Source organism: Dermacentor variabilis, chromosome 3, assembly GCF_050947875.1.
Source record: "Dermacentor variabilis isolate Ectoservices chromosome 3, ASM5094787v1, whole genome shotgun sequence".
Classification (NCBI taxonomy): domain Eukaryota; kingdom Metazoa; phylum Arthropoda; class Arachnida; order Ixodida; family Ixodidae; genus Dermacentor; species Dermacentor variabilis.
This window is the reverse complement of record NC_134570.1, coordinates 168,552,565-168,574,984: the sequence shown is the minus strand read 5'-3', so window position 1 is coordinate 168,574,984 and position 22,420 is coordinate 168,552,565. Positions and strand designations below refer to the sequence as shown.

General features: G+C 47.1%; 1 protein-coding gene across 1 annotated transcript in view; it reads left to right on the top strand.

The window, feature by feature from the left end:
* The window catches only part of LOC142576509 (monocarboxylate transporter 9-like), a 31,233-nt gene extending 9,209 nt beyond the window's left edge, over positions 1-22,024 (top strand). The window contains exons 2-5 of the mRNA XM_075686662.1: positions 12,691-12,935; positions 15,626-15,769; positions 17,326-18,213; positions 20,807-22,024. Of these exons, the coding sequence (XP_075542777.1) occupies positions 12,692-12,935; positions 15,626-15,769; positions 17,326-18,213; positions 20,807-21,093 (1,563 nt within the window). The 5' untranslated portion in view covers position 12,691 and the 3' untranslated portion in view covers positions 21,094-22,024. The remainder of the gene's footprint in view (positions 1-12,690; positions 12,936-15,625; positions 15,770-17,325; positions 18,214-20,806) is intronic.
* Positions 22,025-22,420: the final 396 nt, after the last annotated feature.

The window sequence follows — 22,420 nt, the reverse complement described above, 5'->3', positions numbered from 1 at the left end:
GCGCATTTCGTACTCTTTTCCTTCGTTTTTATTTTTTTACCGGTTTTTCCTGTGAATTCCTTCTCGGACCAGTGACAGGAAAGAAAATACGTCATATAATATCTTTGCTGCAAATTTTACCATCCTAAACCTGAATGGAGCTTGAATGGAGCGTACATTCTCTGCTATTCGGTAACGCTTCTTTCGTGCCTATGGTAAAATTGTAGTGGTCCGCCTTCCAGTTTGGATGCATCCTTTCACCAGTCCAGCAAATTATTTTTTAAAACCCCTTTGCGTGCTCGCAGTTCTCAGTGCACAAGCGATGCAGCATTTTGCCCCTATCGAGGTGCAGCCGCTGTGGCCATGATTCTATCCCGCGACTCTGTGCTTAGCAGCGCAACGCCAATTTCATTAAGCCACCACAGAGGGTGCGTGAGAACCTTGACAAGGTAGAAAATGTGACGTGTGCAATGGCCCAATTTTCTAATCTTGAGTAATCTTTCAACATAAGAGTATTCCTACGTCTTCATACTTGGGGTGCAGTGCTTAGAAATAAAGTAAAGAAGTAAGCTCCGCCTATTTCACACATTCACAAAAATGGATAGAAATTCGTTTTTTAATAGGAAGCCCAAAAAAGGAGCCTATCTTGGGAATTTTTCAATGTTGGTGACAAGAATTGCTTCCACTCAAGAATATTCTGTGCATACGTTGTCAACAGCCTGAACTAGCCACCAGATATATTGACAACCTCGTGTACGCAGCAGTGTTGAATTTCATCGGACAATTTTGCAAAATATTATAAACGCACAAGAGTTCCCAATTTTTTACCGGACGGTAAAAAAGAAATCTATCTCTCCAATGGAGGGCATTTCGCAATGTTCATCTCCTTTCTCCTTGCATTGGTCAGCTGCACTCTCCAAAGAACATACCACCCCATATTGTTGGAAGAACAAAATAGAACAATGAAACATGATGTATAAGTTGAAGTGCTTGGTGACCCTCGGTATCTGCTGTGGAACGGCGCAATGCCCAGGGGCCAGGTGTATTTACGGCTTGCGCTTCTTTCAAGAACTTAGAAGCCATCTACGTTTCTGCGGAACACTGGCCCGTTGTTTACAAAGAAAGTGTAAAGACGTCACTAGTCTAACTGGGTTGACTGTCCATAAGTAAGATAACTTGTCCGCAGAATATGTGATAAAACGCCTGCGAATGATGACAGCCCTTATCGTAGTCTCATTGCTTCCAGAGAATTCACCAGTGCGTTTAACGAAATTGAGCTGACATCGGTTGGTACTAGGTATCAGAAGATTCTCCGTTGCGTGAGGTGACGGATGGCCAGTTTGTCGAACGGGACGGGGAGCGTTTTTTATCTTGACTGAAACGACTACAATCACGGAGAAAGCGTGCAATCGCCTCTGGATGTAAAAGCTTCAAACGTTGAGCGGTTTCTCCGCATTCGCATGTGGATGTCTTCTGGTCAAGATTTGAACCCCACTTAATCTCTAGCGCAAAAAAAAATTATGTTGGCACCTCAGCAGCTTTTCGGGCATTTCCACAATGAACCCCGTCTCCAAACACTATCATTCATTATGTAAAGGCTGTTTTCATTATGGAGGTAACATTTATTCATGTATTGGTCTTGATTTACGTATGAGTGATTGCGGGGAACCAACTCTAAGAGGGAGAGGTGAAAGAAACGCCGAAAGATTAAGCACAAGAAAGAGCCCGATACTATCGTGCACTGGGGAGTAGGAAAAGTACACGTAATAAGGAAATAAAGTTAGCGAGTGAAACGTAGCACATGTAGAGGGTCACGGTTGCACACAGCACAATATAACGGTTATAGCACTTGTAGATGCTACCGGCGCTCTTGCCGATATGTTGTCCCCAAGAAGTGCAACGCTGCATTCACAGCCCCATGCTGCGACAGCTTGTGAGGGCGCTATTCTAAAATGATGTCTGCTGGAAATAGCCTGTCTTCAACACGAGCCAGCCAGCGCAGTTGCAAGCGTTTGCCTCTGTACAGTGTATAGGAAACAGTCGTACACCATGTTCAGTCTACAAGAGCAGCACATGTTCTCCATTCATAGATGATATCGTGGAGGGCTTCGCCTTATTTTTACCATCTGTAATTCTACGACGTACAAATGAATATAAGCAGAGGCCGCCTTTGCAAAGCAGCCTCTGCGGCAGTGAATACAAGCTGAGACGTAACGTCTGGTTCAGCTGCAGAATAAAGTATAAACTGAACCACCGCAGTTAGAACTGTCGCGTCTTTGTTACTCGTTTTATATATAACAGAGCAGTACTTGTTCCACTGCGAACCCATCTACTTATAAGTTCTTGCGAGAAGTGGAAGCGATCGATAAACTTATTGACTGCGTATGCAGCGGGCACCGCGGGCAGGCAATTGTTGCAGCATAAAGATGATTGCATATTTTGCTATTTTGCACTCACAACAAGATATTCCGACGTGTTCCAGCAGAAAACAAGTAACCGATGATAGAAGATATACGTGGAGAGACTTCTGTGAAATCAGAGGTGGTGTTATTTCTTTATTTGCGTTCAAATATTGCCAAATTTCGGACAAATACATTTTTTTTAATTTTCTGCCAAAATTCAAAGCTTGAGTGCATACGAGACACTGAATACCTTTTGCCGCGAGTGCAGAAAGTAACAACGTATATTTAGGAACATTTTTAGCAGCAGCATTTTTAGGAAGTAACACCAAAAATGTCCAATAAACGCCCTTTTGGGCTGCCTGTGGAAAAGGCGTTTGTCAATTTTACGTGTGTGGGTAAATTGTGCAAGAAATTCAATTTATTTTATTTACATTGTGAGTGTTGTGAGTGTAGTGCCAAATTTATGAAGACGTTTAATTGAGTTTATTTCTTCTTTTTACATTATTTTATGCTCAGGGCATCCTGCAATTCGCATTGAGCGTGGTTCTTTCACCGGACAATTCTTTCGTAAAAGGAAAGCTGAGTGTCAGGCCAGGCGACGCTTGAGGCCATTTCAATAACCGGTTCGTTGTGGCGGCATCGTGGTTTTTGATCACTTACGTTGCGTTTTCATCTTGCACTAGAAATACATTTCATGCGAGAACGAATGCGAGCGCAGAAAAAAAAATGGGCTCAATAGTCATGCATCGAGCGATATTGCTAAGTTATATAAAGATTACTTCTTATTATATAAAGATTACTAAATGAATACAAAGGATATCGCTGTGACTCTTGCGAGCAGTGGTACGCGAAGGTATCCGCCGTTTCGACGCTCAAACTGGAGGGCACCTAGGAAGGGTCGGGGTGATACGAGAAACTGACGGCTATTAACAGGGACCTGATGAAGTGGAACTGCGAGATATATTATTCTGCCCTGTGGACTTCGCGATTAACACAGTACAAAAACAATGAAACAAACTTCACAACCCTAGTTGTCCGCGATGGTCACCAGCATTATCCGCAAGGAGCGTGCCGAGGCCCTCTCGCCAACGCGCTACAATTTCGCATCCGTGGCTGTGTTCGTTGACAACACGCAAAGGCTGTAACCCCACTTTGACGGGCGAACGTCACCGTGGAAGAATGTTGTTTACCTAATGCAACTCATGTAAAAAAAAAACTTTTTTTTTTCCGTACGCCAATGATTTGTGTACGTCACTAAAATTAAGCTGCCTCTTTGTCTAGATACGCGCTTCGTTCCCCCGATTCAGTCCTCATTCACTGGACGGTGAATAAATGCGAGGGAAAATGTGCTGAGGGTGGTGCAAATGAAATTTTTAGGATGTGGTGAGGGAGTTGTGATGGAGTGAGATAAGAAAAATCGTGTGTTCAAGGCCGAGAAGGTGTGGAGAAAGAATAATACGCGTCCAGGTAGGGGACAGCGAATACTTAGAACGGACCGGCTTATACAGACATTTGTACTAGCCCCAAGGATGGAACAGTGACCACCTCTGTCCATTACGGAATTAGGCAATGAAACAAATTGCGGCCAAAATATTTGGCGAAACGTTAGGTCAGAACTCGGCACCAATAACTTCCTCTCAGTATGAGAAAGCATTTTGAAAGTTATATATTTTAGACGTCTCGATAGCTGCGCGTGTGCGTCGCGGTCTACCTTGCACCCTCTCAGTTATCAAAGTGGCGTTTCTAAAGTACAGTTTTCTTCTTCATGATGCGAGGAAGACAGGTTGCACGAGGAACATCTCCTTGTATCCTCTCCTTGTAGACAGCGCGGAGCTGATTATATGCCAGTTCATACAAGCTCGGCGGGAAACCACTGTGTAGCCTTTGGGTGCACCAGTAAGTACAGTCTGTGGACATTTTTCTTAGCTGCCTGAACACGTGACGTGCATCATCAAAACCGCTGTGTGTGTTCGTCTTGTGAATTGTCTTGGCTTGGTCGGTTTCTATGCAACAAAAAGAAGCGGTGTAAGTGAATTGGAAGCCTGAATTGGAAATTACTTGCACTATCTGATTGTTTGGCATGGGAATTGAAGCATAAAATCTCTCGTGTACGGGAGAGAAGAAGAAGAAGCGGAGCAGTGCGGACGTTCGTCGCATGGGCTCCGTAGATTCCGACCCTCACCGACTATCTCGACCCACCGGGCCGCCAACTTTTGGGTTGGATCTGAGAGAGCTCACAAGCTGGATCACTCGGACACCGATTTCAAGACGGTAGGACCATTTTTTGGCAAATTACCGGACTTTGACGGGAAACGCTCGCCGCTAAGCCTACCGAGGTTTAGCATGACTACGGGCGTTTGCGGGCAGCCAGGCCCGCTCAGCGATAGCGATGATGCCTGGACCCGACTCCCGCTCCACGAAATATCCGAATTTTGAGCTATCGACGAGTAGACTAGCCCAGAATTAGGTAGAAGCACAACAGATGGATGACGACCACCTCGGTGCCTCCGACTCCGAGAATTCGGTGGACGGGGAGATCGAGGACTCCACCATGCAGGAGCAGCAAGACACTCACAAAGAAGACGAAGCAAATTGGGAATTGGTTATGACCAAACGCCAAAAGAATCAACAGAGGAAGAACGGACGGAACGCCGCCAGCGCCGGGAATTCCCCGGCCCCACCGCCGACAACTGGCGCGCCAGCTTCCGGCGTGCTGAAAAAAGACGGGAAAGGAGCGCAGCGGCAGCCTAGGCAGAGGCTGCCCCCGCTCCCCAGAGACGACTTCAAGCTTATTTTGCGACCGAAGGGACTCGTAGTCAAGTCGCTCCAGCAATTTCAAGTGGCCCGGGCCGTAGCCGCGGCATGCAGCAACAAGTTCGAGGGAAGAGACCTGATCACGAGACTCCGCACAGGGTCCAACATATTAATCGTGAGCACGCCGAACGAGGAGGCCGCCCAGCTAGCGAGGCGCATCACTAGCCTAACTATCGAGGGACGCTAATATGACGTGAACGCTTACGTGGCCGCACCGGAAAACACCCGGCGTGGCGGGATACACGGAGTGGACCCCGGAGCGACACCGGAGGAACTGAAAACCGACTTGTGGACGCGCACACAGGGTGTCACCATCCACAGCGCCCGAAGACTAGGCAAGACCAAGACGGCCGTCATCACCTTTGATGAACCCATCACACCGAAAAACGTCATCTACTGCGGAGCCGAGTACAAGTGCTACCCGTACCGGCCCACAAGACAAATCTGCTACGTTTGCTGCCAACAAGGTCACCGCTCCGACGTGTGCCCCACACCGGACGCCCAGGCTTGCAAACAGTGCGGGATGCAGAACCCGCCAAAGGATCACCAGTGTACCCCGAGATGCCTGATCTGCAGAGGCAACCACGCTACCGGATCGCTGGAGTGCCAAGACCGACTCAAGAAAGCCAGGGACCTGCGAGGCAAGGCCAACGGTGGCAACAACGGCGGTGGACGCGAGAGCAGACGTCGCAGCCGGGACGACCGCGGCAAGAAGCCGAGATGGTTCAGCTCGGAGAGGAAGACTTCGCGGAGCAGTTCGAGATCCCGGGCGTCGCGGAGCCGTTCACGGAGCCGATCACAGTCCTTCCCGCCCCTGCCGCCCCTGGCCATTAAGGGAGGGAGCCAGCTGCAGCAGCAGCAGCAGAAGAAGAAGACGAAGAACGAGCCTACCCGAAAGAGCGGCGGCGTCAAGGTGAGCTGGGGAGCTGAAAACGCTTGGTTTGCTCCGCACTCGGATGGGGTAGCTAACGAAAAGAACAACACAAACAGCAACCGCGAACAGCCTAGACAGGAGGACGCAGAGAAAATAGCGCTGAGACGCGAATTAGACCTATCACGCGCTAGGCAGAAAGAGCTAGAACGCCAAATAGCAGAGCTAACGAAGGCAGTGCGAGACCTTAGGTCGAACAGCTCTCCGCAGCCGCAGACCGTACAAACCCAAGCCCCATGGCAAGCAGGCAACGAGGATTTCGCCACGTTTAAAGCGGAGATTCAGCAAATGATGCAGCAGATGATGTAGCAACAGCAGCAACAAATGCAGCAAGTGCAATTACAAGTCACAGAGCTCCGGAGCAGCATCCGCAAGCAGAAGTTTACCGAGAACATTAGAGAGAAGGCCTACCACCGCCCCGCTCTGGCATCCCTCGCCGACGCATCCGCAAACAACACCGAGGCATAAACATGGCCAGTACAACTTTAAGCAAGCAAGAAACCTTAGATATATGGCAATGGAACTGCAGAGGCTACCGTAAGAAGCAGGGCCTCCTCCAACAATACATTCACAAGCAACAAACATCGCCCGACATCATATCGCTTCAAGAGACGGGCACGACACCAACACTCGCAGGATACACGTGTTACGAGACTCAAGAGAAAGGAAGAACTGCAACCCTAGTCAGCAAGGCACTCATCGCCATAAGCCACGACAGGATAGCCGACACCGAAGTAGAGCACGTGATTGTAGAAATTATACCAAAGAAAAAGAAAGAGGGGCAGTATATTTATTGTATATGCATACAGCCCCCCGAAACAGAGGAACGCAAAATGCTACGAGCTTTTCCATGGCGCACGCAAACTAGCGAAAGACAGCACGCTAATCATCCTAGGAGACTTTAACGCCATGGACAAAAGCTGGGGATACCAAACAGCAAACCCAAATGGCTAAACGCTAGCGGAGGCAGCAGAGAACACCGACTGCAACCTCCTCACAGACCCAGACACTCCAACCAGAATCGGAAACAGCGTTAGTACCGACACCTGCCCCGACCTCACGTTCATACGAGGAGCGGAACAAGCAGTGTGGGAGAACCTGTTAGAGAACCTGGGTAGTGACCACTACATACTCAAGACGCAAGTAACTTCGGACAGGCTAAGGCGTCAGCTGGGATCGGCAAAAATTACGGACTGGAGCGCTTTTCGAGAGGCATGCGATAGGAATCTCGCCGAGAACGGGATCCAATCGATAGAAGAGTGGGGGAAAATGCTCATTGAAAAACAGCGCAAGTACACCAAAGAAATCGCGCGGACAACGCAGACGCCCGAGGTAGACGCCGGACTGCTCAAGCTGTGGAAAGCTAGACGCGGGCTCACCAAGAAGTGGAAGAAACAAAAATACAACAGGAAGCTAAAGATAAAGATCGCAGAAGTCACAGCGAAAGCAGAGGAGTACGCGGCGCAATTGGCAAGGCAAAATTGGCAGCAATTCAGCGACTCCCTCAACGGAACTTTGAACACAGCGAGGACGTGGCATATCCTCAAGGCTCTCATAGATCCGACCAAGACCATGGCAGAAAACAACAAAACCATCTACCGGTTCATCCACCAGTTCGAGGGACCAGACTCGGAACTCCTGGAGAAGGTACGCGTTAAATGCTTCGGGGACACAAACCCAGCAGCTTACGCAGAGCGCTACCTAGGAAGAGATAACGTTAACATGGACAGACCCATCACGCGAGAAGAGGTCTACGCAGCGATTCAAAACACAACCAGAAACACAGCCGCGGGTGCAGACAAGATAAATAACGCACTCATCCGCAACCTCAGTGAAGAGTTAGTCGCAGAATTAACCGACTTTCTCAACAAACACTGGGAAGCTGAGACCATTCCCGAGGAGTGGAAGCATGCGGAGGTAGTGATGATTCCTAAACCGGGCAAGAAACTGCAAATTGAGAACCTCAGACCGATCTCGCTCACATCGTGCCTGGGAAAACTGTACGAACGAGTGGTGACGCTGACACTACAACAGTACATGGAGGACAACGAACTGTATCCCCACAACATGTTTGCATTCAGAGCAAAATTATCGACCCAGGACGTACTGCTTCAAATCAAAGAAGAAGTACTCGGGAACGTCCCCAGGAGCGGGGAGAATATAATAATGGCATTGGATATCAATGGGGCTTTTGACACTGTAAGCCACGAAGCTATCCTCACGGGCATGAACAACCTGAACTGCGGGAGGAGAGTCTACGGCTACGTCAAAGCCTTCCTTTCAAACAGAACGGCAACGATTGGCCTCGGAGGGCTCCGATCAGAGAAGTTCCTTACTCCAAACAAAGGGACGCCTCAAGGGTCGGTCACCTCCCCCACGCTTTTCAACATATCAATGATTGGCTTGGCAAACAGTTAAAAGAAATCGACGGCATACACCATGCCATGTATGCCGACGACATCACCATCTGGGTTAACACAGGCTCGCTCAGACAGAAAGAAGAGAAGTTACAAGAGGCAGCCACCTGCGTAGAGGACTACGTCAGAGCAAGAGGGCTAGCCTGCTCCACTGAGAAGTCCGAGCTGCTGAGAGTTTGGAGAGGAAAGCAAAACCTCACAGTCCCCACCAGCGACGAGTTAAAGCTCAACGTCTACCTTGAGGGGAAGCCGATACCGGAAAAGACGCTCATCAGAATCCTGGGGATGTGGATACAGTCAAACCAACGCTGCACCCACACCCTCGCCCTACTCGAGGCATCCACCCTACAAATGGCCCGCATGATCACGCGCATCTCACACAGACGCCACGGCATGCGAGAGGAGGACACACTCAAGCTGGTCAGAAGCTTGGTCGTCAGCCGAGTGGCATACACCCTTCCATATTACAATCCCATCAAGAGTGAGGTACAACAGGCGGACGCGATTCTACGCAAAGCCTACAAAACCGCACTCCACCTTCCCCACAACACCTCAACCGAAAAGCTCCTAGCCTTAGGACTACACAACACCTTCGACGAATTGAAAGAGGCGCAACTAGTCTCCCAACAACGCAGACTACAGCAGGCCCCATCTGGCAGGGAGCTCCTAAAGAAACTAGGCTGCGCCGATTAACTTCAAGAGATACAGAGGACCGAAACAATTCCGGACGAGTGTCGCAACACACTAAAAGTAGCACCCATACCCCGGAACATGGATCCCAACCTACACAAAGCACGCAGAGAAGCGAGGGCTGAATACCTACAAAAGACACTAGCACCCCAAGAAACGACAGTATACGTGGACGCAGCCACGTACGCCAGAGCAGCGGGGCAGAGCAACAGCAACGCGGTAGCAACGGTGATTGATTCGAACCTACGGGAGATCACCAGCGCATCACTACAAGGCTGTACGATAGTCGAGGCTGAAGAAGCGGCCGTCGCTCTAGCGGCAGCGGAGGGATATCGGTCTAAACGGTCTCTAACAATCCTTACAGACTCGCAAACAGCGCGCCTCAACTACCTACGCGGCAGAAAGGGCACGGAGCGCTCCGCATACTCCGCTCCGGAGACCAGATACCACAACGACAAACAAAAGAAGAACCAATTAGGCATACGATAGTATGGATGCCGGGACAAACGGGAGTGGCAGGGAACCAAGAGGCGGACAGCATAGCTCGAGGGTACACTTATTACCGAGCATCCAACGTAGGCGACCTCGAGAAGACCGAACCTGTACCTCAAGACTATTCGGCGATACTAAATTACTACAAGGGCTGCAGAAAGCAGTATCCACCACCGCACAACTCCCTTAGCAGAGAGGACTCTGTCGCGCGGAGGCAGCTACAAACGGGCTCGTACCCGAACCTAAACGTACTCAGCAAAATTTATCCCACACAATACAATGACAAATGCTCCTGGTGCCACGAAACACCCACGCTGTATCACATAACGTGGGCATGCCAGAAGATAGACGTAGTACCCGTTATACCAAACCCGAGTGCGGAGCAATGGGAGGGAGTGCTCTCCAGCGATCACCAGGTCGACCAAGAAGGTCTGATTCGGCGAGCACAACTGGCAGCAGCATCCAGCGGAGCCCTGGACTAAGGGCAACCAACCGTTGTGCTAGAAGATGGACGATTCCATCTGAAGACCGCAGAAGACCAGCGAATCTAGAGCTGATAAAAGTTTTTCACTCACTCACTCACTCACTCACTCTCGTGTACGGCCAATCCAAGTCAACCTAGAAACATACAAGCAATCGTAGATATAGAATATCAATGATCCTCCGGCATTGTTCTCATGCATTTCATGTATTCTATGCTGTGGCAACGACAGCCTCCTGTATGAGGTGGATGGCCTGGTCACAGGGATCACCGCGGTGGGTAAACCAGCATGACACATATAAGCTTTACGATTCGCCATTACCTCTTTGCCCAATCAAGAAGTAACATAAAAACGGGATCGCCTAAAAAGAACGTGGCCACTTTTTTTGAGGACATAACTTTTGAAAGCTGGTTGAATGCGTGGATGTTCAACGAAGCTGTAGATAGGTTGCGCCTAATGTAGGGCAACTTATCAAACACCGATCCCGTTACGTGCGCCCGTTATACAGATTGCTCCACAAAGTGATATATGACACAAACACACGTTTGAATGCAGCTTTAAAACTTTTATTGTATTTATTCCTTTGAAATGTCTGCTACACTGCTTGGTGGTCGCTATAATAGGCACTGATGTTTTGCATTCTTACTTAAGAAATGTTATTACCCAAAGTTAAATCGATGCATGGACCATGTGGGGTCCATGTATCCATGCATCCATGCAACTCTTCCGCGAAGTGAGGGAACCACTGCTATGTTTCTGGTTTTGAAATGTCAACGTTAAAGTGTCCCACAACAACCACTGGCGAGGGATTCGCGGATACGTACGTTGATCAACGCGCAAGTGCGCGCGCCTCGGGATCAATCGTGGGGTTTGACGGCTGTTATTATCTGTGCGTTTTGTATTAAAACGAAAGCTGTGCCGTACGCTAGCTTCATGCATCTGCCTTACGGAGGCATGGGCCATTGCTGCTGGCCCTGCACCGCCACCAAACTCATCCATAACCGGGAGGCCGGCTCCTCGAACCCACATGCGCTCGCAGAGGCCCCCAAATCCTATGCTGAAATTACAAACTTCTACAAGGAGAGGAGACGCGTGTACCCGGCTCCCCACCCCAACCTCGAAGAGCGCAAGCCACCATGCTTCGCAGACTGCAGACCGATTTAATTCTCAGTCATTCTAGGCTTTATTTATTCACTGGAGGGGATTACGACCCCGTCTGTACTAAGTGCGACCATGGAGTGTTCGCCACTCGGGCACACATTCTTTGGGGATGCGAGGGTAACCCTCCCCCACGATCTTTACTGCCAGCTCCCTCCGAGGAGGGTTGGAACCAGCTGCTGACAAGAGCAGACAAGAAAACGCAACTGTCACTCCTCTCGTGAGCCCAAGACATCGCCCCCACCTGGGAGCCACACTAGGCCTACCTGCCCTAACTTCCCACCCTGCAGTGGCAAATAAAGTTGTTTCTCTCTCTCTCTCATCCACAATGTGGATGAGCCACTCTTTTCTTTCCGGTTTTGAGATGCGCGGAATTGCGTGCACCTCGTCATCAAATATGTGGTTGGACGGCTTTTTTATTTGTCAGTATTGTATTGAAACGAAAGCTATGCTGTACGCTCGCTTCGCGCCCCTGCCTTACTGAGGCATGGGCCACTGCTCCTGGTCCTGAGCTGCCGCCGGGATCGGCCCACCTGCGTTGAGTTGCCTGTAGACGGACGCGAAGGTTTTCCGGGATCCTAATCATAGATAGCTTCGCTGTGAAAAGCACGCCCTAACACCATAGTGCGACCACGCATGGTCATACCGCATGATCGGCCCACGCACCACAGAACAACCTGACGTGTAACCAAGCAGTTATAGTTCGAAATCTCGCGCAGTCCGTAGTCCGTCGCACGACAATTGAGATTCAGTATGCTGTTATTAATCACAAAATCTGTTTTATTAGCGGGAGGAACCCATGTGCGGCAAAACTAGGTAGTCGTCTAAAGGAATCTGCACATAACAACTTCAAAGGTTGTCAAATAAACAGCAGAAATTATTTCGTAGCAGGATGGTAACCACACTAAGAAACAAGCAATCAACAAAGCATGTGCCGACTACCAACGAAGCTGACTACCGGGATACAACGAATGTAGGGACGCATGTATTTGAGATAGTAGATATGAATTCTGGTTACGAATTTTCGCCATCAAATTAAAATTTTTAGAGTTTGTTCTCTTGCTGAAGGCTGTGCGTGCGAAGGCTAGGTTTGCAGAAGCCTCGCTGTGGAGTATTAAGGCTGCATTTTTCAAGTAATAAACTCAGTTGGTAGCAACGTGTGTGCTGTTGTTTTTTGCTTCTTGGTTTCGCAAGCGGTGCTTTTGAAGATGGACTGTTCACAATTTCACCGTAGGCAACACAAATACGTTCACTAGGTTCTTGTATTGCTCTCAAGCTTTTCGTGTAAAGCAAAATGTTATGTTGCATATATATTTCCTGTTCAGGATGGATCCTCAGGATGAACACAGAATCAGTGCCTCGAAGACGCCGCCTAAGCCAACTGCCGCTCCGCGGGGAATTGACCAATGCTGGCACGTGGCTATCATCTGCGCCATGACCACATTCCTCACTTCCGCCACCATCAGGTCATCTGGCTTCCTTTACATCGGCATAATGAGGGAATTCCAAGCCGACCGTGGTCAAGCCGCCTGGCCAATCTGCCTCATGGGAGCCATGGCCAACATGGCAGGTGAGTTGTTGGCAGTAGGGAACAGAGTTACTCGTGGTAATCGGTACACGACAGAATTTCAGCATCGCCTGTCGATGCCAGCTACAATTTCGTCTCCTGTCGAGGCGTCGCCCATATTACAGGGAACGGTTAGGTGAATAAAATATCTGGTTCTTAGAAACACTGCACAAGTTTCCCGTATGCCAAAATTTTGCTATATTCTAATTAAGGGTGCACTTCAACAGTTGTTTTTTTTAAGAAGCGATATAAATATATTAGTAATCCATAGCAATTTACACCATGGATGACTGCGATTTCTTCCCCAGACACCACTGTAAGTAGACAATATGCTATTTAACATCCGCTATTTACCAGGTTCCATACCGCGCAAGTCAAGTCTTGTTGACTAGTAAGAAATGAATGAGGAGTCTTAAGGTTCATGAACTGGATGAAGCGCTTGAAACACTCATAATGCATGAGCTTACCCTTGTTGGCCTTCCGGAATCCTTACGACGCATTTTGTAGCAGTTACTTTTCATCAACTGCATCGAGTCGCCCATGCCGACGATAATCACAATGCGCAGAGGCCTCGGAGCCAGTCACCACTGACAATAACAATGCTTACAAAATCGGCGCCCCCAGGCGTCATTTTCTCAGAATTATCTTCCTGCGATGTTATTCCTGTCTTATTATCTATACTGCCGAATGGCGAGAGCCAACAAAATAGAGAAACATGTTCTGGGGCTTTGCGTGCCAAAACCGCGATGTAATTTTGAGGTAGACCGCATGAAGGAAACGAGGATTCATTTCGTCTCCCCCTCATCCCCACCCCCCTACGGGGCACCCGCTGCAATGTCCACAAGCCTTTTTGCATTCCGTCGCCACCGAATTGCGGTCACTGTGGTCAGAATTAAACCCGCAACATCGTTCTCAGAAGTGCAGCGCAATAGCCGCTGAGCTGCCGCGGCAGATTGGCGAAAAAAAGAAAAAGGGAAGCCAGAGAAATTGTTACATAATACAGCTTAGAAGATAAGGGTCATTGTTTCGCTGAAAGCTTTTTTCTTGGAGAGCGGTTAGCGACTTCTAAATTACCGAACTATCAGTAGTCACAGCAGAGCTTGCCATTTTCATAGATATGCGGATGGACATGCCTGATTGCTCTCTTATGTCTCCTGCCTTCTTAATCTTTCTCCGGCGAAAAATGTGTCTTTTCAGAGACTATAGTGTCGGATCCTATAGACATTCCGCCACTTGTACCTAGAGTCCAACGCCTAAGGCGGTACACTGTCTAAATTATGCTGGTCGAATGAAATTTGACCAACTTGACAAATGAGCTCTTTTGTTCCTTAGATCCACCGTACTAAAGTTGTTCCTTCCGAACCACTTACCGCGATGGGAGGTTTCTCCCAGATGTGTCGCCTATGGCTTTAAGTACAATTTACTGTTGCCTACTCCTTCTTGTGAATTGCCAAAAGGCCAGGATGTGATGTTCGTGGGTGTGAAGAGACAATTGTGCACCTTCTGTGCAATAATCCAAGTTTCAGTGCTGAGGAAAAGCAGCCTGCACCATGGAAAGTAAAGTTGACAACCGTGCTCTTATGGAAATGTGACTTCTCGGATTATGGCCCCAGCGTAAGGCCGCCAGACTTGCTCAGAAATCGCCAGTGTTTTTTTTCAGTTGCTCTGAGACTGACTCAAAATCGAGTCGATGTGAGTTGCTTTCATTGTGTTTGTGCATACAGATTAGCTTCCGTATCTGTTCTTCTTTTCTCCTCATATTTTCGACCGTTACCCCAGCTCCTGCTGCAGTTTAGCCATTAAGAGATTTAATCAGCTTGCTGACGCCTCTGCCGTTCATCTCCTATTTTTGCTAACTTTCTGTTCGAGCATCCTCAGCGAATATTCACTCAAGAGGCGTCAAACTACAACCGTATAAGACGTATATAGACGTAGGCTGATGTATCATAAATTCACTTGGCCACTACTGCTATTTCTGCTTGAGGGGGGCCTTAGTGCTTTACTATTAAAATAGATCAATCTATACAACAGGGAAAGCGGCCAAAAAAGTATGAAGCAGAGAGCACTTTTTGTGCTTGCTCATTCGGCAATTAAATCATCTCTGAATGTGCTATACGAAGTGACCGCGACTTGAGCAAAGCGACGGTGCACACGCGGCTCAGTGGGACTAGCTGAACATTACACTCTTGGACACTGTATGCATGCTGCTTTAGGGTGAGTCAACGCTAGTGGCAGTCAAGTTAACATTCAATTGTGTGTGCGCGACTCTATTCGCACAGTTCAGTACAACGTGCCTTGTTTTATTTGATTAAAGAGTGCTTATGCTACAGTAAATACTGTTGTTTACCGCAAAGTGACACTGCTTATTATACTTTACAACGCTATAACAAGTCCAGGAGAGAAATAAAAATACGCAAGTAGTGTTGTGGGAATAATTGTGTATGACTAAAATTTCGGCCATTCTCCTGCGAATTGACTCTTGAAAAACTATATTTTGGGAAGAGGTCTTTTTCTTTATCTTCCTTACACTTTTCTTCTCTTACACCCTCCCCCGCTGGGGAGTAGCTAACCGGACAATTAACCTGGTTAGCTGCTAACCATTTCACCTTTTCTTATCTCTGTATCTCTCCTCTCTTGGCAATTGGCGACAATGAGCACACAATGTCTTCCGCATTCCCTTTTTATTCCTGCAGGCCTAGTCGCCGGTCCTTTAATCCAGAAGTTCACGCCTCCGCCTGTCATGTTCGCCGGAAGCATAATAATGTCAAGCGGTATCATCGCTTCGAGTTTTGCACCGACCATAACATGGATTGCTGTTACTCAAGGGATTGTGTTTGGTAAGACTGCGATTACGTTATAACGCCTTTCAGTATTTCATGACACTAAAAAATTGACACCTCTTTTCTTATCAGATGTGGTAATAAAGCAATTAATAATGTACTGAAACATTTAAAGTGATGTGCCCAAACACCGCCTGATGTCATTGTCTGCGGAAGACTGCATGGGTCGAAGCGCAATTCTGAACGAGAACGTGAATCAAAGCTATACAGGTTCTATCCATTGTTCTTAGTGGCCTGTTTCTTGCAAATTTTAATTATACTAGTTGATTTGTGTGTTGTAGTTAACCAGTTATTAGCTTTATTTTAGGGGGGGGATTAAATACTCAGTGTGCTTGCCTGTAGATACTACACATGTGCAGGTGTTTTCCTCGCACGTAGGCTAACATCACAAGCGTATACATAGACTAACTGCTTGCAAATATATCCGTATTACCTCCGAAAGTGATAATGTTTACTACAGGAAAATGGGAAAAAGTTCCTCCAGCGCGCGTGGGTTACTGAGACGAACAGTAACAATGATTCTGCAAGGACCTTGCCTTACAACGTGACGGAACCTCCGAACACGCGCACTGTTACTTCCAAACTTTTGAGAAGAGTCTTTGCAATCGAGATGGAACTGAATCTTGTAACCTCAGCTTTTTACCTCGTTGCATACCGTGGCTGTTTGGGGTTTTGTGACTCGCAACAAACATATTTTGAAGCATGCGAATGGTAAACCAAGCCCCGTATTTTATTTCCTGTCTGAACTAAATAAAATTTTCTACAAAAAAATACAAGAAATGCAATGTACACAGTAGCGGACAGCTCTCACAGGAAATACTTCATCAGATTTGTGAAGCTTTTAGGAGCCTATTTGTGGCATGGAGCTCCGCTGGTTAACGTGCACGAACCGTTGTGACGATTCATTTAGGCTTTGGGCTGCTGAGCACGGGGTCGCGGGATCGTATACCGGCCACGGCGGCCGCATTTCGATGCGGGCGAAATGCGAAAACACCCGTGTGCTTAGATTTAGGTGCACGTTAAAGAACCGCAGGTGGTCAAAATTTGCGGAGTCCTCCACTACGGCGTGCCTCATGATCACAAAGTGGTTTTGGCACGTAAAACCCCATAATTTTTTTTTTCATTTAGGATACATTGTTTCTGCAAGGCTGAATGAATACTTATGAATAAATAGAGAGGTTTTTCTGGAAGAGTAAAGCGATCCGCACAAGCTTAATTAGTTTATATTATTTTATTTCGCACACTGCGGAGACTGCAGTGGCTTAGGCCAAACGTAGTACAACAGATGACTATGGCAGGATGTCATTGCTTCTGACATCTTGTCTAGAGGTGCTGATTTTCGTCTTTTGCTGACCGCATCTATCACTAGTACGTCAAAATGCAGTTTTTCGTTTCAGGGGGCGTCGGTATAGGAATAATAAATGTGGTGGGCACTTTGTTTGTCGTTTATCAGCCTAAGTGTAGGTGTCGTGTGTAGATAGCAGAATGGATTATTTTTGCTTGCTGCGTAGCATAACATGCCTATTTTTGTGTTTTCTTCGTTCGTGAACAAGGCATAGGATCAGGCCTGGTGTTCATGACGCTCCCCGTATTCGTCAACCAGTACTTCGACAAGTACAGGGGCTTCGCACTTGGCATCATGTACACCGGTTCCACGAGCTCGGCGTTCGTCTTTCCGCGGTTGCTGCTGTACCTCGAGAATACGTACAACTTTCGCAGCAGCATCATGATCTTCGGCGCTATCATAGGCCACGCCATCGCCATTAGCCTCCTCCTGAAAGAGCCACCATGGATTCGCCGCAAGCGAGCCGAAGACGCACTGGCAGTGAAGCAAGCCAAACAGATCTTCACCATCCAGAAAGAATGCATGAAGGAGCGATCGAACACCATCCTGAAAGACGCTCTTCCTGGTGAAAAAGGAGTAGGTAACGCAAAAGATAAAGGAAAGAAGCCAGTGAATCCTTGGAGTCTCCGTCATGGGCTTACTGTGCTCGAGAGTCCCATGTTTTATGTCGTGGCGTTCACATATATTGTGTTTGGTTATAACTTTGACGTCTTCATGGCCACCATTGTCGACTTTGCTATCGACAAAGGCATGGATTTGGAGGCAGCCGTGGGTCTTATACCGCTTTTCTCCATGACCGACACTTTTGGACGCCTGTGCATCCCGCTGCTCGCCGATAGAGGGTACCTGAGGCGCAGTACCCTGGCCATGCTCACCTACCTGTGGATGTCTGCAGCACTGCAAGTTTTTCCGCATGTGTGTGGCTACTACCATCTGTTGGCTGCCTGTCTGTGCTTCGCGATGGCCATTGGGTGTGGCATCATCATGTATCCGATTCTTATGGCCGACTACATGGGCATCCAGAGGCTTCCTATCAGTTATGGCATCGTCGGGACAGTGGCTGGCCCATTGTTTATAGTCAAGCCACTTTTTATTGGTAAGTTGATGTCTTCCACTCTGTTCTTCCTCGGCCATGTTGCTTCATTGCGAAGCGCCTTTGGGATGTACAAATCGATGCACTATCAAAAAAAATTAGGCATTGAAAGAAACATCACCATAGGCGACCCTTCCCTCGGTCTCCTTTTTTACATGCATGAACAGCCAAATATTTAAAAAGCTTCCGTAACATCAACCTAAACCATTCTTGAACCACGACTTCAACGGACTCGGATGAGCAAAATACAGAACTTTAGTAAATATTTGTTCATTTCTTCTCTCTGTTGAGCATAAGCGGTTACGGCATAATGCGAATCACAGAAGAATATATAGAACTTACAATGTCGGTTCCGCACTTTTACGCTCCTCATGATTAGCTCAGTTGTGTTTAAAGTCTGCAATCACTCTGTATACAAATGCCAATACCTTCCAAAATTGGTGTCGCTTTCTTTTCGCTAAGTTCAAGTGTTTCAATGTTTTTTAGAATATTTGAAGCAAATTCTTTCCTTGGTTTTTTCTTCACTTACGCAGTGGTTGTATACGTAGGTCACATGCATCACTTTGTTCCTTTATTATGACATTTCGCAGTGTGCTGTATTGCATTAGAAATGTCAAATCAAAGCAAACGACAGGGACGAGAGAAAGACGTCACGAACTTACAAGTACTATCCAATCCTTTCTGCGTTTTTTCCGCCTACATGTCTTTTCTCGCTGCATTACCATTCCTAAAGTGGCACCAACTAGCTGCCGTGCTTATATGTTGGTTAACAGTATTGCTGACGATCAGTGCTAGTAGCATGCCAAACAATTGGTAAGCGGAAAATGAAGCAAGAGACAAATTTAAAGCCACTCTGGCTTCCAGAATCAAATGATCTTGGTTCTTCAAGGCGTAAATTAATGCTGTCATTCTTGCCAAAAGTTATGCCGGTGTGTCGTCACGTGCCATACCAAAGCGACATGTCTTGCAGTAATCATCAGCGTGCTTTATTTCATGACGGACTCATAAACGCACGGTGCCTTTTCCCCAACATCACGTGAGTGATTTTTCGCAGTAGCTGCCAGCAGCTTGAGTCTGTGCACCATTATTTCAGGATATTAAATTGTAGACTCTACCGATATTCTTCTGCGCCTGTTACCGCCACAAGTATGAAGCGGGCCTGGTTTAATTTTCTGCACGACTTTTCCAACCTAGACTTTTTTCAGGGTAAGCATACCGCCGTTGGGATACTTAGCTTGCAACCATCCTTTCTATAACCTCTGCGGTTCTGCCTGCGTTGTGAATTTAGCGTTGCTCGGGTTGGTTTTGCACTAATCCAGTGTCCACAAAAAATTAGGTTCCTTTAACAATAAATCCTGCAGATTGTAAGCGTTGAGAGAGTAGAAAAGTTTGTGTCGGCTGCGTAGAATGATCTAGACGTGGTAGAACGCAGGCTATGACAGCAGCTGCATTCAGCAAACCATTATCATCGGAGTATAGTCCCCGCATACTTTTTTATGCGTAAAGATGAAATAGCCGTGATGAGGCAGCCTGATGAGGCAGCCTCTTATATGTATGTACATGCAAATGGAGAAATCGTTCTTATCGCCACCTAAAGGGCCAACTTGGATGAAGCTCCTGGCTTTCAAATTAAACGATTAAAAATATAGTTACTCCAACAACCACAATATTTATTGAGGCTGTCAACTTTTTCACTAAACTTGCTGCAACATTAACACAGAAAAAAAGAACCTCATGCACTAGAGTTAACAATAATGATAAAATAATCACATCAATTGCAGCTACTAGGGTATCTGAAGCGGGAAAAAATACTGATTAATTACCCGTAACGCAAAAAGCGACAATTAATTTGGTAGTAGAGACTTTCGCGAGACCAGTGTAAACTTTGAAAAAACACCACCTAAGTTGCCAATCTGTACGTCAAAGTTCTCTGTTTTGGAGGCTTTACTAGATCCAATTCACAGAAATGTGGCATCTGTTCTTGGTGGAGACTCACCAATTTCGAAACTTCTTTATTCAAGTTAAGAAATAACGACTTTCGGCAAATAATGTAAACAATATGGTTTCAAATATTAAAGTTGGGTTTTCCTGTGGTTGGTGAACTTGAACTGTATCTCACAAATGAAAAGAAAAGAAAAAATTCAAATCGATCGAGCGGTTTTCGCACGAGAGTATTTCTACCAGCTTAATCTCTTTGAATAGCAAAAAAGTCAGCGTTTCTCCGACCCCACGCACATACCCTGCGCGGTATCTCTGGAGCTGTGGCAACGAGCCGCTGAACACGAGGTCACGGGTTCAATCCCGGCTTACACGGTCGTCTTTCGATAAGAACGATGCAATACCGTTCGTGTGCTTATATTTAGGTGTACGTCTGAAATACCTCAGCTAGTTGAAGTTATTTCGGAGTTCCCATTACGGCGTCCTTCATAATTAGATAGTGGGGTTAGACGGACGATTTCAGAAAAAAAAATAAGAGTGAGCTCCGAGCTAAAGAATTCTCTCAAATGAATTCTGGCTCTTACAGCTCGACTGAAGGAACTAGTGAACATATCCGACTGAAGGAACTAGTGAACATATCCGGTGCTCTTGCCTGCAGGCTACTTCCGGGACCACGTCGGGTCGTACGACAACATGTACCGCTTGCTCTCGGTCGGCGTCTTTGCGGTAGGCCTTGCTTGGCTAGTTGTGTGCCTGAGCGAGCGTCGCAAGCGCAAGACGTGGCAGCCACCTGCAGAGGGAGCCACCGAAGCGATCGTCGTTGCTGGCCATGCCATCTACTGCAACCCCGGTTTCGCGGCCACGGAACCTGGCTGCAGGGACGTTTACTCCGCTGGGTCGAAGGCGCGAAAATGTGACCCAGAATGCGGAACAGTCTCGACATGAGGTTGCGCAGGCGAATTTATTTTTGTTGAAAACACGACATGTGCGAGTGCGTTCGCAAAATAGCCCCGCTACAAAAAGTGCTGCGGGCGTTAAGACCCGCGTGTCCAAGATAGCGGGTTTTAACACGGTTGTCCGGCTGCGTTTAAACCATTTTGTTCACTTTGAAACTAGCCACTATAAAGTGCATAGTTTCAAGTTTCGCATAGTTTGGAAACTAGGCGGCATGGATGCGCTATCGATACACGCCGCGCAGCGGATGGTGAAACGTCTCTGCACCCTATCGGTAGCACAGAAAGGGACAAAGATTGTACCAAATGTTTTATGAAATTTCCATAACGTCTCAGATATCGTTACTATAATATACGAAAGTGGTGAAGTGGGGTAGTTGGCACATTGTAACACGAGTAAAAAAAAAAAACCAGTGGAAACACACAAGAGACCAAATGAAGAAATCTAAGGGACTAGCTGGACGGGACTAGAGGGACTAGTGACGGATGTCTGCTACATCTGGCCTGCCGTGTGTTCCCGCTGGTTTTTCATCCGTTTTGTAACGTACGAACTAGTCCAGTTCACCGCTTTGCTACTCCTGCTAGTCCGGTCGTCTTCTCCATCTCGACTGCCGTATGTTTCCGCTGCTTTTATTTTGTTTTCCATATTTAGTTATTCCGAAAATATTTTGGCAACACTGCAAGGAGCAATATTTCCAACGCAGAATTTGAAGCAACCCGTAATAAATAGAAAAAGCACAGACTCAGTAGCCCTGAGTGAACGACTGCTGCTAAACAGCTCCACTACTATATAACCGTTCGCATGACCTACATACACTCTCTGTCATATCACCGAATGAACGTTTACATCAGCAATATTTAACAGTTCCTCATTTTTCTTCCGGGAGGCTATGCTTGTGAGCGGTAAAGTAGTGGTTCACAAATTCCTTCTACTGTTTTATTATTGCCATGAATTCCTTTGCATGGTAGCGAAAAGCAGCGTGCAATTTATATTGTATCCAAACCCTTTGCTCTTGTCTTACTGGCGCTACTCTACAAGCTTCAGTTTCTCTTTTTTCACACTATGTCACGGCTTGTTGTTTTAGCCCACCAGTATTCATATGACAGATACACAGGCCCATTCTTTCCGAAACCATTTAATTCGTGATAACTTTGCTGTCACAAAATTTTGTAACTAAACTGGTTATGAGTGGCGCCACGCAGTCTTAATTTTTTTACAAGAAGATAACGGGCTCGCCGTGGCGTATATGTGACGTATAACTTTCTGGATGCGCTATATAGTACCTGCTATCAGAGCAAGACATCACTGGTTGCAGCTC